Source organism: Nuphar pumila, chromosome 7 (genome assembly GCF_984573655.1).
Source record: "Nuphar pumila chromosome 7, dmNupPumi1.hap1.1, whole genome shotgun sequence".
NCBI lineage: Eukaryota > Viridiplantae > Streptophyta > Magnoliopsida > Nymphaeales > Nymphaeaceae > Nuphar > Nuphar pumila.
In genome coordinates, this window is record NC_143255.1 from 15,470,485 (window position 1) to 15,485,941 (window position 15,457).

General features: G+C 37.0%; 2 protein-coding genes across 2 annotated transcripts; both read left to right on the top strand.

The window, feature by feature from the left end:
* The first annotated feature begins 1,773 nt into the window (after nt 1-1,773).
* LOC149831255 (uncharacterized) lies at nt 1,774-2,175 on the top strand. Its single transcript, XM_090012971.1, has one exon. It carries the CDS (start codon nt 1,774-1,776, stop codon nt 2,173-2,175), a length of 402 nt encoding a protein of 133 aa, XP_089869097.1.
* A 4,662-nt stretch (nt 2,176-6,837) lies between these two features.
* On the top strand, nt 6,838-9,975 carry LOC149831256 (BTB/POZ and MATH domain-containing protein 1-like). Its single transcript, XM_090012972.1, has 5 exons — nt 6,838-7,229; nt 8,125-8,467; nt 9,139-9,412; nt 9,699-9,772; nt 9,928-9,975. Exons 1-5 carry the CDS (start codon nt 6,838-6,840, stop codon nt 9,973-9,975), a joined length of 1,131 nt encoding a protein of 376 aa, XP_089869098.1.
* The last annotated feature ends 5,482 nt before the right edge of the window (nt 9,976-15,457 follow it).

Genomic DNA, 15,457 nt, shown 5'->3' on the forward strand with positions numbered 1-15,457 from the left:
CTCATTTATTACCAAACCCTGTCCCTATAATGTTTGATACGGGTCGAGTACGAATCAAACCCGACCCATTGACAACCTTAACTATAAGTAATACAAAAAAACTGAAAAATCCTTGAGTCAAACTGGCAGAGATAATGAATCAATTGCATTATTGACTATTCAATTCATGTCAGCCAAATTTTGACCAAAGAGAGGCTTGAAGGGTTTCTTTTCTTCCCAATCGGGTCAGGTGTCCGATCGACCTGAATCCATTTAATTAGTTTTGGTAGAAAGTTTCAGATCCTATTCTCGTAAGCAGGTACGTACATCTGTGCTGCATGGGACTTGTCATTTTTTTCCAAACAAGTTCTTGAGAATTGTGGTGGAAAATAAAGGCCGTGATGGGTTTTCAACAATAATAAATTTTCAAACATGGGAATTTGAAACGGGGGCCTCCATATATGTCATACTTTTTTAATGCAAAAAAAAAAAACAGGAATTTTGAAACTTGGGATAGTTGATATATTTAATTATTTAAAAACAAAAACGTCAAACTGTACACTTTTAACCGACATTGACCCGGTCCGATTGTTTTAATCGGGATTTTGGGTAGGGATGGCAGTGGACCGGGGCGGGAGGGAGGGTCAAGGTCTTCACTCCGCCCTGACTCAAAATCTGGACATCCATCCCGGCCTTCATCCCTGCACGAGTAAGTATTTTAACCTCCACCTTCCGCCTCCATCCTCATTTCATGTCTTCCATTTTCGGTGCAAACAGACCCGAGGCGAGGCGGGGCGGGTCTCATTTTTCTTTGGTCCATTACCATCCCTTAAAAAGATCCGAAACGGGGTGGGGGGCGAGGCAAAGTGAGGATCGGGATGGGTCTGTTTGCACCGAAAATGTAAGGCCATTCCCCACTTCATCCCTGTACGAGTTTTGATTTTAACCTTCGTCCCGGCTTCATTTTTGTTCCATGTTCTTCGTCCTCGGTCTAAATGAAACGAGGTGGGCGAGGCCCCATTTTTCCCCGTCCATTGCCATCCCTAATTTTGGGTTCCACCATTTCATGTAACTGGTTTAGGAAGTTGGAATCGCTGGATTCGTGAACATAGAAAATCTATGTTTGCCATTTTCTCCCTTTTTTTTGTACTTGGATTTTCTTTCAAGAGTGAGGTATTTGCCAAACGAGTCATGTTAGGAAAGTCGATATTTTGGAGGAGCTACCTTATCTTTATCCCTTCCTCGTTGGTGATTTTTTCTTGGGTTTAACCGTATTTTTAGAAAGATATCTTTTCACATTTGTTGGAAAGTGGTTAAATATCGATCTTATATTTTCACCCATCATGTAACTTTTGGATTGTAACAGTAATGAAACACGCTCCTCCTCCCTCATGGATGTAGGCACATTGCCGAACCACGTAAATGGTTGTACCTATAAATCGTGGTGCCTGCAACTCGTTGTGCCCTTAAATCGCTATGCCTGTAAATCGTGGTGCCTGCAACTTGTTGTGCCTGTGTATCTCTGATTAAGCGTTATGTGTTAATCATTCATCATGGTATCAGAGAAGTACTATTCGATCATCTATAAGCGTATGACTAATTGTTGCAACGTCAAACTCTCATGGTAGTTTATTTATATGCAACCAACTTGACGTCTTTTTTGTAATATTTTTTTCTGCAAGTCATTAGTCCATCTTCCTGGTTACTCTAATTTGCCCTTGGCGATCACTCATGACGGGCAAATTACAAGCATAGGGAGGTGGTTCAGTTGATTTCAATCAGCAGCACGCCAACATGGTGGAGATTGTGAATCTAGCCCTGAAAATCACTACAGAACCTTTGAATGGTTACAACTATTTTACATGGGCCAAGTCTGCGAAACTGTTCTTGTGCGGAAAGACCAATCTCGGTCACGTGATCAGCAACAAGGTCAGACCTCCTGATGGAGACTCGAAACTTGAAGAATGGGAGTTTAATGATCACATCGTGACGTCATGGTTACTAAACTCCATGGACAAGAAAATCGCTCGAATGTTCTACTCTATAGAAAATGCAAAAGAAGTTTGTGATGCAATGAAGGAGATATTCGGTCATCAATATAACGTGGCGAGATGTTATCAAGTTATGCAAGAGATTAACAATCTCAAACAAGGTGAGAAACCATTCACTGAATATATTGGGGAGTTGCAGGCTTAGTGGAATGATTGGGAGTCTCACACTCTGTTAGGGTCACGGATATTGTGAATCATCAAAAGAACCGTGAGCATGACAAAATCTTTCAACTGCTAGCTAGGTTGAGACCTGAGTATGAGAATATTCGCAGCCAGATTATTATGTCTTTAGATCTACCCAAGATTAATAAGGTCTATGCCATCATTATGCGTGAAGAATGCAGAAAACAAGTGATAAATTCTATATTAAAAATTTGATGATTCAAATGAGTCTTAAACTGCTATCTTCTCCAAGCAAAAAGAAGTTAGTAACTCTGGTCGATCCTCGAGAAAAATAGAAACTATTTTGCACTAATTGCAAGAAGGAGAATCATACAAGAGATAGATGCTGGAAATTGAACAAATAGCAGCAACAAACCTAAGGTTGCTCAAGCATATCAATAAGATAAAAAAGAGACTTCGGTTACCATGGAAAAGTTGGTTCAGATGTTCAAATTTTTTACTAAACAACATCTTGCTAATGTGGCATCGCGCGATAAGGATGATAAATCAAATAACTTTAGTTTTTTTTTCTCAATTTGATGATAAATGTTGGACAATTGACTCAAGAGCATCGAGCAACATGACTATTGATAAATACATCATAGCTAACATCAAAACTAGTCATGAAATAAGAGTGGTCACTATTGCTAATGGTGGAAAAATTCATGTTGAAGGGAAAGGGAAAACCTGATTACTTGAGAACTTAAAGCCTCTTGATGTTTTATATATGCCTAGTCCAACGTCTAATCTCATGTCAGGTAGTCATGTGAGTAGAGATTATAATTGTAATGTTATATTTTTGCCATCTAAGGTTGTTTTTTAGGATCGGAGCACGGGGGTGACGATCGGTAAATGATCAAAGTTTTGGGGTCTTTATTAATTGAATAACAAGAATAAGGCGTTAGTCACCAACTTGAATAAGGATCAAGATGACTTTGGCACTCAAGACTCGGTCATCCATCGAGTTATGTTTTGAGAATTTTAAATTCTGGAATGAACTTTGAATGTAGTGCTTGTGAGATTTGTCGCTATGCAAAATTTACTAGACCGTCATTTCCTTTATCTGAAAATATCTTTGAAAAACCGTTTGACTTGATTTATTCTAATGTTTGGGGCCAACACTCATTGATGCTTATAATGGATTTAAATATTATCTAACATTTATTGATGATTATTCTAAAGTCGGATGGATATATTTTTTGCGTAGCAAGGATGAAGTGTTTTCAATGTTTGATTTTTTCATAACATGGTCATTACTCAATTTGGAAAATATGTGAAAGTGCTTCACATAGATAATGGCACTAAATATCTAAATCAACAGTTTGCCAACTTCAATAATAAGTTGGGAATTGATCACCAGACTACATGCAGAGAAACACCTCAACAAAATGGTGTCTCTGAACGAAGGAATCAATATTTATTGAAAATCGCTAGCGCCCTACTTTTTCAAAATCAAGTTTCCAGTCAGTTCTGGAACGAGTCCGTCTTTACTTCTAATTATGTTACTACTCGTCTTCCAAAAATAGTGTTTGATGGAAGGTCTCCAATTGAAGTCATTAAAGGCAAGAAACACTCAATCACTCATCTTAGAAAATTTGGGTGTGTTGCCTATGTGTGGAAGTCTCCTTGGCATCGAAATAAGCTTGAGACACATGTAGTTAAAAGTATATTCTTGGGTTATTCCCCTACCAAGAAAGGCTATCGGTGTTATGATCCAGTTTCTAGGCAACTATTTGTTTCTCGTGATATGTGATTTGATGAATCATAGGCGTATTATAAAAATCAACTTCAGGGGGAGTATCCTAGATTCAAGTGATTTTCCTTTTCCAAACATCTCTTCTAGTGATGATATCACAACTCAAAAGGAAAACTTAGAGACCGAAGACAACAATAGAGCTACTATTGGCGCTCATGACAATGTTGAAGGTGCTTCCTTGAGATGATCAGAAAGAACTCAGCAACACCCAGTAAGATACAAGAATTATGTTATGATGAGCAGTGTTAAATATCTCATTGAATCCTTTATTACATATGATCGTTTCTCTCATGATCATGTAGCCTTTCTTATGAGACTTTCAGATTACTCTGAGTTGTAGACGTTCGAATAAGCATAAAAGGATCCTCATTGGCAAAGGCTATTAATGAAGAGTTAAACTCCTTAGTGAGAAATAATACTTGGGAACTCACTCAACTTCCTGCTGATAAAAACCTTGTCTCTTGCAAATGGGTGTTTAAACTGAAATTCAAAGGTGATGGTACCTTAGACAGATATAAAGCTCGACTTGTAGCCCAAGGATTCTGTCAAACATAAGGAGTTGATTACACAAAGACCTTCGCACCTATAGCCAAGACGACAACCCTCTAAGTGGTTTTATCCATAGCCTACAATTTTAATTGGGAACTATGTCAACTAGCTGTAAAAAAATGTCTTTCTTCAAGGAGGTCTACAAGAAGAAGTGTACATGAAAATTCCTCAAGGTCTCACTCATATCAATCATGAAAACATGGTGTGTTGTCTAAAGAAGGCTATATCTGGCCTTAAGCAGTCTCCGCGAGCGTGGTACTCTAGATTGAGCAACCCCCTAATTGAGTTTAGATATAAGAGATGTATCTCTAATAACTCTCTATTCATTTATCGATCGAAAATGGGTACATGTCTAACATTGGTGTATGTTGATGACATTGTTGTGACAGGGGATAATAAAACAATGATTGAGAAGACTAAACAATACTTAAATGAGAAGTTTGAGGCAGACTAAAATATTTTTGGGGGATTGAAATTAGCCACTCAAAGAAAGGCTTATACTTATTAGAGAGAAAGTATGTTATTGACCTTTTAAAGAGTACAAAAAAAATTAGAGCTAGACTGGTGGCTAACCCAATTGAAGCCAATCACAAGCTGGACACCGTTGAAGGAGACATAATTCAAGATACTCAACAGTATCAAAGACTCGTTGAGAAGTCGATCTATCTCATTGTCACTCGGTCAGACATCACCTATGTCGTTAGTGAGGTTAGTAAGTACATGCATGCTCCTCAACAAGAGCATCTCAATATAGTTGATCGAATTTTGAAGTACTTAAAAGGAACTCCAGGGTATGGATTATTAATGAAAAAGAATGGTCACACGAGTATAGAAGGATTTGTCGATGAAGACTAGGCAGACAATTCTTCTAACAAAAGGTCGACCACTGGATTTTGCGTTACTGTTGGGGAAAATATTGTTTCTTGAAAAAGTAAGAAATTAAAGCTTATACTGAGGTCTAGCGTTGAGGCCGAATACAGGGTGATGGCTAATGCATTGACTAAATTGACTTGGCTAAAAGCGTTATTGAAGGAGATCGGGTTTGATCAGACTAATCTCATGAAGCTTCACAGTGATAATCAAGCTGATATCCATATAGCGTCAAATTCAATCTTTCATGAATGTATTAAACACATAATAGACTCTCACTTTGTGCGTGACAAGGTTCAGAAAAAAAAAATCGAGACTCCTTATGTGAAGAGTGAAAATCAATGTGCCGATTTATTCACCAAAGCAGTTACTAGTAAAAAATTATCTAAATTTATGAATAAGTTAAAAAATGTGAATTTTCACTCCTCTCAACTTGAGGGGGAGTGTTAGGAAAGTCGATATTTTGGAGGAGTTGCCTTATCTTTATCCCTTCCTCTTTGGTGATTTCTTTTTGGGTTTAACTGTATTCTTAGAAAGATATCATTCCACATTTGTTGGGAAGTGGTTAGATATCAATCTTATATTTTCACCCATCCTGTAACTTTTGGATTGTAACATTAATGAAATATGCTCCTCCTCTCTTGTGGATGTAGGCATGTTGTCGAACCACGTAATATGTTGTGCATGTAAATCGTGGTGCCTGCAACTCGTTGTGCCTATAAATCGTTATGCTTGTAAATTGTGGTGCTTGCAACTTGTTGTGCCTGATTAATCGTTGTGTTAATCATTCATCAAATCAACATGTTTGAAACAAGGTTACGGGAAGCGAGGCATTTTAAAATTTATTAGAAGCGAGAAGTGAAGTATCAATTTAAAAGTGAAATATTAAAAAGATAAAGCAATATGGTAATTGAATTGGAATCGAACAAGAAACAAATAAAAACTAAAATAAAATTGATCATTCTTATATTTTGTGAGTTTTCAGTAAAAGAGTTAATTTTTTGTTAAAATCTAACAATGATGGTTACTAATTTAAAGAAAATACATATAAAGTGAGTAAAAGCGTGAGAGAAAATACGTGAAAAACATGAAAAGAAACGTGAGAAAAGCATATAGAAAGCATAGATCATGTGTGTGGGAAGCATAGAAGAAGCGTGGAGGAATCGAGATTCCCATGAAGTTTCCGAATCGAGGAGTATCGCGCTTCCGAAGCGAGTTTTTGGGAAGCAATCTTCCGACCTACCTTAGAAGCTTTGGGTAACTCTGGTTTGAAAGTAAGCTTTGAAAAAATTTCAACTTTTGTAGAGAAAACATTTTTGAAAGAAAAAAAAAACCTGTAAAGAGTTTTGGTTTGTTTTTTTAAGTCTGACTCGTGGCTCCAAATTAACGGCAAGACCACTTGTATTAAAGGACCAAAAGAGGCAACCAAGTGTCCACAAAGCAATAGGAAACCCCCCACCAGCTTTTGATATGGGTATTTGCGAAAACAGCAAGGACTCTTCACCTACAGTCACCACCTCCACCTCTACCCCTCTCACCGCCCATGGGTTCCATATTTTCACGATCAAGGACTACTCCCTTTGCACGGCCTTGGGCAAAGACAATTACGTAGCTTCAGATGCGTTCATGGTCGGCGGGCACGCGTGGCAGGTCCGCTTCTATCCATGCGGGATTTCAAATTCCAGGCAGGGCTATTTAGAACACTACCCTTTCTACGTCGCCCTCGCCAGCGAGGCCACCTACGTTAAGGCTCTCTATCGATTGAGCTTCGTGGATCAGAGCAGGAAATATGAGCACAAGGTCCACGCCAAGCTCGATAGTAGCTTTTTGGCATACACCTTCAAATGTCGGGGAGACGTGTCGTATGGCTCATTGGCTGTTTAATCTGTTTCTGTTTCTGTTTCTGTTTCTTGCTTATCTGCAAATTCTGAATGGGTTTCTTGATGATGGGTGTCATGAAAGATCTCCGATAAGTTTAATTTTTAGTGCTATTATATTTGATTTTTATGCTGCTATTTTCTTTTTTCTTTTTTGGGGTGGGGTGAGGGGGGTTGTGAATACTATTCATAAGGATTTGTTGCGGAACATCTGCATGATTGGATTTGCAGAAAAAAAGGTGTTGAAAATACCCAGATTGTATTTCTGTTCTCATATTTTAGTGTATATGTTCGGAGTCGAAGTAAACCTAGAGATGATGTTCTGTATTCCAGGGTGAACACGTTAAAAGGCGTTCGCCCTTATAAGAGGGACAGTACACCTGTTTGGCCACCCCCTTACCTTTTATTGGGTCCAGCCACGTTGGGCAGAACAACTTTATAAGTGTTCTGCCAAGAACACTGAATTTGCTTCCCTCTTATATTAGAGAACTGTGCCCACTGTTTTCCTAATGAGTTTGTAATTGGATTGCCACATTTGGAGAGGACCAATTGGATAAATTTACTGGCTGCCTTACTTTGACCATTGAACATGATCTCATCTTTATGTTTGTTTGAAGCTGCCTCTTTGTATTTATTGCTAAATATTCTCTCTTATCGATGTGATATTTATATTCCTTTAATTTTTTGTTATAATTCCTGGACTTAGTTTTTTTAATTGCCATTTATTTTCTGGCAATAACAGTGTCTATTGTTTGTTTTCGAGTTGTTCTTGTTACTGGTGTGTCAGGGAAATTGCTAATCACTTGCTTGTAATATACGTGAAAAAAACTCACAGTTTTCTGTAAACAACCAGTCACGATGATTACGCTTGTTAATACAGGTGTTTTGATCGTTTATCGGCGAAATCTACATCCATTTCATTATACCTAAAAGATGATGTACTTGTAATTAGCTGTAGTATTGGCATTCTCCAATCACACAGTGAGGAATCGAAGTTTTGCACCATTTCAGTACCACCTTCTAACATAAGTCAACATTTTATACAACTCATAGAGAGCGGAAAAGGTGCAGATGTAAGCTTTGTGGTTGAGGGACAGACATTCGCTGCGCACAAATTTATACTTGCTGCACGTTCACCTGTATTTCAAGCTCAGTTTTTTGGACCAATGAAAGATAATACAAGTATTATAGAGGTTGAAGACATGCAAGCTTCAATTTTTAAGGTTTGTCTATTGTCCTTTTGGAATCATATTTTTTATGCTTTTACTACACTGGCAGACACAAATACGACAAATATTCTGAAAATAGCTGAATATTTATACGCAACTCTGGGTGGCCACTATTAAAGGGAAATTATTGGCGATAATATACATTGAATTTTCTGTGAAGTATAAACTTTATTTTGAAAATCTTATTTTATATATGTTAATTATATATTTTCGTAATTCTTGTTTATTTGTTGTTGATAAACTTTCTATTTTTTTCTTTATATTTTCATCAAACTATATTGTTAAAACATATCGTTTTTTATTTGTTCGCTTTTAACCAAACCAGCAATTTAAAAAAGCCTTTAAGGAAACACCCCATCGAGATATATATATCAAGAGATGACAATATCATCTACATATAACTGTTTATTGGATTGAGTTATTCATGAAAAGCTGTTGAAATTCTTCTCTTTGATTGGCTAGAATGGTAATTCTTCTCTGTAGAGAACGGCTTGCAACCCTTTCCAAAGATGTCATGAGATAACTTAAGAAATCATGTTCATGTTGAAGAGGTTGATATGTAGTACCTTTATAAAGTATGACGTGTAGATATATAAATCTTGGAGTATTCAAAACTGTAGTGATATAAGTTCTTTTTCTTTTTTCTTTTTTGGTTTATTTTGCAGGCTTTACTCCACTTCATATACTGGGATTCGCTTCCTGATATGCAAGAGCCCGTGGCTGAAGATCCTAATTGTGCTTCGTCTTTAATTACACATCTGCTAGTAGCAGCTGACCGCTATGACATAGAGAGGCTAAGGTTGCTTTGTGGAGTTAAGCTCTGTGAGGAGCTCAGCATAGACACGGTTGCAACAATTTTATCCCTAGCGGAGCAGCACCACTGTGTTCAGCTTAAAACAGCTTGTTTCAAATTTATTGTGTTTTCAGCAAGTCTGAGAGGTAACTAGACTCCTAACTCATTTTCTGTGTTTGATTTTGTGCTCGTTTAACAGTCGGGGGCGAGGTCTCACAACTATGTTTGTCTTGGAAATGTTGTGAATCAGTTTATTTTTCTGAGTTTAGGTTACTTCGCTGAATCAGTTGGTGAAGGATTCACCATCTAAAATTTCTTTAAAAACGAGATGTTGACATCAACAAAACTATGAAAAGCCCAAAAAGAGTAGTTATAGATCCAGACTGGTGTAATATAAATGCTATTAACATGGTTTCTGTCATAATGTTGCAGCGTTTATGCAAACTGAGGGTTATGAGTATCTGAGGAAGAATTGCCCATCTGTTTTGGTCGAACTGTTTGAGCATGTTACCTAAGTGAGGATTCGAATTAAGCCCTGGGGATAGGAACGATAGCAAACGAAGAAGGTGAAGTAACGGACTTCTATTGGCGCATTTTCTGCGAAACTGTTTATTTGCTTGATATTGCTTCATGTTTTCTATACTTGTTTTTTGGCTTGCAGTTGTGGATATTCTGGTTTTGTGGTTGGGTTTTGGCATCAGATATCTGAGCTTTAGCAACATCTTTCATTCTAGATACATCGAAAAGCTAATGTTTTTACATGTTTAATTGAATGAACTCATCATTTTGCATTCTGTCAAGTCATCGGTATGCAAGTAATCCATGTTATGACGATAACGTCCACTTTTCCTATCTCGAAATCAAAATCCTTAGGGTGCATTCACTTTCCTAGACAATTTTTCCATAGATATGTACCACTATCGAGGGACGAAAAATCCTGGATAAATAGTTATTCTAAGTGGTCGACTACATATTTCCCATGTTGCATGGCAAGCGGGACAGCTTGGAGCAGATTTTTCAGAAATATCCACTTCTTGGAAAACATGGTTGCTGAACCCCGCATTTTAGCATAAATACAGTGCCTAAACCCTGTTTTGATTTCTAAACTGGGTGTCATCCAAACGGTCTCTCAGAGAAAATATATTAGAAACAAGAGTTCCGAATTTTTATAGGTGTTTTTCATCTATTTTCAGAAAAATAAGACGCCAAGGAAAGAGATGTTCCTTCCCATATCGTTATGAATAGTATCCAAAACACCTCCCAATCCCAACACACACACCCAAAAAAGAAAAGAAAAAACCATCATAGATCAAATATAATAGCACTAAAGATTAACCTAACAGAAGATCTTTCGCGGCACCCATTATCAAGAAATCCAATCAAAAATTACCGATAAGCAACAAACTGAAACAGACTAAAGAGCCAATGAGTCATACGACATGTCTACCTGAGATTTGAAGGTGGTGTGTTGCTCGATGCTCCTGTCAAGCTGGGTGTGGACCGTATGCTCCGAGGGAATGTTTGATGGTTTGTCCAGGGTTGGACGAAATGAACAAAAACGATTGAAGAGAACATTGGTTTTGAAGTCCAACGTTTCTTTGGACTGTGCTTAGATGCTATGTTCCAAATGTCGGTTGTTTGATGATGATTTGTGAACAATTTAGACAGTCATAGATAATGGGTCGAATTACTCCAATTTGGATCGAATGACCCGATTCATCCACTATTTTACATGTTTTAATAAGTTTATATTGGTTTTTTGCTGGGATATAGATCCAATTATGAAATTATGTATAAAATCATGAATTTTTGCCTTGAATATGAATTTGGAATTGGATTTTTGCTCTGAATATGGATTTTTGCCCAAATATGAATCTTGAATTCGATTTTTACCCCCAATATAATTGTTTGCTCTGAATATGGATTTCAAATTGGATTTTTTGCATGATTTGAATTTTTGCCCCGAATATGGATCTCAAATTCAAATTTTGCCCTGAATATGGATTTTTACCCTGAATATGGATCTCGAAATTGTTATTTTCCTCGAATATGGATCTCAAATTGGATTTTTGTCCTGAATATGAATCTAAATTGGATTTGTTACCTAAATATGAATCTCAAATTTTTGCCCCAAATATGGATCTTGAACTGGATATTTGCCTCGAATATGAACTTTTGAACACGAAAAGTACATTGTCTAATGCCTTCTCAAAGTGGGTGTGAGCCTTGTGCTCATCTTTCCGGCCCTGATCAATGAAGCACAATCTGAACAGAGCCATAACATCGGTCCGCTCACGGGCAAGGGCCACGCAGAGAAACATCCTCTGAATTGCTCTCAGGCAACTCCCCATTCGATTTGAAACGAACCTCGAATAAGTGCTCATCGACCATGCATGAACTTATCTGAGGCTACGTACTTGTGCACACACATACCTTTCTGCAGAAAGAGATCTAAACCTTAAGAAGTATTTTACAGCTATAGGGTGTTTGGGCCCAGATTATATGGCTCGAGCGAGCTGAGTATGAACCGGAGCCCAACAAGCTGAGCCCAAGCTTGCTCACCTAAATAAAAAAAAATATTATCATACAATTCATAGAGAGAATGAAACCCTCGACTTGTTCGGTGAAAGTATGCTCAACCAACTAGTGAGCTAACATGGTTTTTAAGCGCATGGTACACAAAATTCTGTATAAGCTATAAAATTGAGCAAATGTGAATCGAGACCTGCTCAACTCAGCTGTATATAACAAGTAGTGACGGCCAAAAATCCAAATCACGGCGGGCACAGGTGTGTGACTGTTTGTGCACTGTGGCAATGGACTGGCATATATATATATATATATATATATATATATATATATATATATATATATATATATATATATATATATATATATATATATATATATATATATATATATATATATATATATATATATATATATATATATATATACTTGTGCTGGGTATGTGTTAAATAGTTTTTTCTGATCTTTCAGTTTTTTTTTTTTGCAGTTCTGACTCCATAAATGTGTTGGGCATCATCGATTTGCAAGGAATCCACACCTAGATCATGTGTTTTTTATGAAAAAAATAATATTTGGAGCCTCAAAAATTTACAAAGATTTTGGACCATTGATTTTTTAATGTCATAAAAACCCACCAATGTGTCATATAGAACACTTTAAGAGCTCCCTATAAAATCAAGTACATAGATGAATTTAAAAATAAAACAAAAAAATGAAAAACTCATTTAGAATGTTTCATTTAGCATATTTCATTTAGCACATACCCATTATTCTATATATAGAATTGGGTGGGTAGGTTTTTTTTTTTTTTTTTTGGGGGGGGGGGGGGGGCACAACATTTGGGTATGGGTGGGCACTTGCCCACCCTGGCTCATATTTACCTCCACTCCTGATAATGAACAAGCACTTGGCTCACCATCCAAACTGACCAAACACAAACGATCTTGGGATGAGTCGAGTCATGAGTTCTTTTGTTTGTTTAGCAGCCATTCGCCACATTCAACGTTTGTTGGAAACCGCTGTTCTCAATGAGATTTTTGTTTAAATTATGCTGAAAATGGGGCATCAAACATACCCTTAAAGACTCTCTTACCCAATGTTAAAATTCTCAGGGTGAAAATTAATTTTCTATTTCTCAACCATTTTTTTATAATATGCTAAAACACATGATGCCACAGATAAGACACTAATTAGCATAGCTCCTTGTGGCCATTATTTGTGACATCGATCCTACTTGTTGACCAGAAGCCTGCCCAGCTTCTCAAAATCAATGTTTGACTTTTGCTAGGCATATGGTTAGTGCCATGTAAAAACTTAAATTGGCACTCACTGAAGCAATAATATAAAATAGAGCAAAACTCCTCGTATACTAAACATGAGAAATAAAGATTTGCACACGGGTCCAACGAGAGGGAAAAGAAGAAGGCACATCCACACTAAAGTAGGGAATAATAGCTTGTTATTTATATTTGTTTTTAGAATAAAGAGTTGAATTTGCTTGGTGGTGTTGGCTTTAGGGTGCAAGTTATCAGTATATTACGGGTGTCAATAAGTCGGGTTTGGTTCGAACCCATGTAAAATCAGAATTGGCCCCAATTTTTGGGTATGGTATTAGATCCGAACCCAAGACTATAAGAGAAATCATACCTTGACCCGACAAGAACTACATGAATCAGACCAGGCCATACCCAGTAAAATAATATTTTTATCATTTTTACATTAAAAAATTATGGGTGTTAATCAAAACTCGGGTCAGGCCCGAGTCTAGTATAAAATTTTACAAACTATACCTGGCGCCATGTATTAATTAGACCTTTGGGTCCCGGGTCTTAATCTGGTCTTCTTATTTATCACCATACCCAAACCCTACAGTGTTTGGTACATGAGAAACCCTATAATGTTTGGTACCTAAACCCTAAAACCTTATTCTTCCCTAAACCCTAAGCTCTAAACACTAAACCCCTTTATTCTTCTCTAAACCGTAAACTCTAAATTTATAAATCGTTACTTCAAACATACAAATTGTTATAGCACTCACACCATTCATAAGTACACATTGTTGTAACGTTTGGGATTCATAAGTAAACATCATTCTACGCTTTATACATTTCCAACAGTTTTTCCTTTCCTTTATCATTCTCAATGTAGACGGATGATTACTCCAATAGTCATCCCTACTAACGGCCGGGCTTTCTTTTCTTATGAATGTCAGTCATTTCTAACTTGCGCAACACATAAATATAACTGCATCATTATATGTTACAATCGGCTCTCCAAGTATATATTATTACGAATTATCACATTTGTTGCACAATCACCAATATTACAAATCGTTGTAATATTTGGCTTCATAAGTAAACATTGTTGTAAGATTTAGCAAAATTAAGTACAAATCGATGTAACCTCATCAATACACATTGTTGTTGCATCAAACGTATAAATTATTGCTGCATCAAACATACAAATTGTTGCTTCAAACATACAAATCATTGTAAAAATTGCACCCTTCATATGTACATATCGTTGTAACGTTTAGGATTCATAAGTAAACATTGTTGTACGGTTTAGCAAACTTAAATACAAATCGCTATTGCTTCATATGTATAAATCATTGTTGCATCGAACGTACAAATTGCTACTACATAAAATGTATACATCATTGTTGTATTGAAACACACAAATCATTGTAAAAATTTAGGCTTCATAAGTACAAATTATTGTAATGTTAGGCCTTCAAAAGAACAAATTGTGCTAACTGTTTTTGGACGCCTAGAATGTGGATAGGTAAAAATCAATTTGTTTCAGTATGAAAATAAGTGCTATTTAGCATGAATGGTACAACCAGTTGTAAGATTTAACATTCAGATTTAAAAATTGATTTGTTTACATAACGAAACCTTACACGAAACCCACTAAAACGACAAGAGTTTTGGTAATCCGATAGTAGAGGAGAAACACCTAGAACGTAGATGCAATCGATGGTGGCAACGATGCTCCCACCAGGGGCGTAACTAGGATTCATGTGGGGGGGGGGGGGGACAGGGGTGTAGAAAAAAAATGGTGTTATTTTCTGGGGTTCTGGGGCAGTGCCCCAAAAAAAAATCTTTTTTTGAGATAAAATAAAAAATGGCTACAATTGTTAATTAAAATCTATTTTATATGGACAAATCAAACTATTTGCTGCAGTCAGGACTGGGCTACAAAAATGGATAAAAATCTATTTCATATGGAATCAGGGCTGGGCTAGGAGTGGGTTTTTTTTTTTTAAAAAAAATTTAACTGAGCCGGAAGGCAGGACTGAGCTACAGCCCAGTTCTCCCCCCCCCCCCCAGCTCTGCCTATGGCTCCCACTGTGCACACGATGGCAAAGGATGCTCTGGCGGCAGTAGACGATGGCAAATGTTACTCCGGTGGCAACAGACGATGGAAAATGGTACTCCAACGGCAAAGGGTGCATCGTCAAAGGGAATGTTTAGGGCAAAATATTATAAGGAGCTCCTATTACAGTAGAGGAGTTTATTGCTTAGGTTGAAAACGAAATGTTATCCTTCCTTTTCTGGATAGAGAACATTTTTATCGTTTTCTAGAATCATCGTTTTATGGCACCAATGTCGGGAAAGGGTACTTAAGTCTTTGCAATCGCACCGGACTCCGACCCTAAC

What these genes read in the sequence shown, in the direction of transcription:
- LOC149831255 (XM_090012971.1), top strand. Translation starts at nt 1,774, where the DNA reads ATGGTGGAGATTGTGAATCTAGCCCTGAAAATCACTACAGAACCTTTG.
- LOC149831256 (XM_090012972.1), top strand. Translation starts at nt 6,838, where the DNA reads ATGGGTATTTGCGAAAACAGCAAGGACTCTTCACCTACAGTCACCACC. An exon ending in GTTTTCAGCAAGTCTGAGAG is followed by an intron (nt 9,413 to 9,698) that starts GTAACTAGACTC and finishes ATAATGTTGCAG; the next exon opens with CGTTTATGCAAACTGAGGGT. An exon ending in TGGTCGAACTGTTTGAGCAT is followed by an intron (nt 9,773 to 9,927) that starts GTTACCTAAGTG and finishes TTTGGCTTGCAG; the next exon opens with TTGTGGATATTCTGGTTTTG.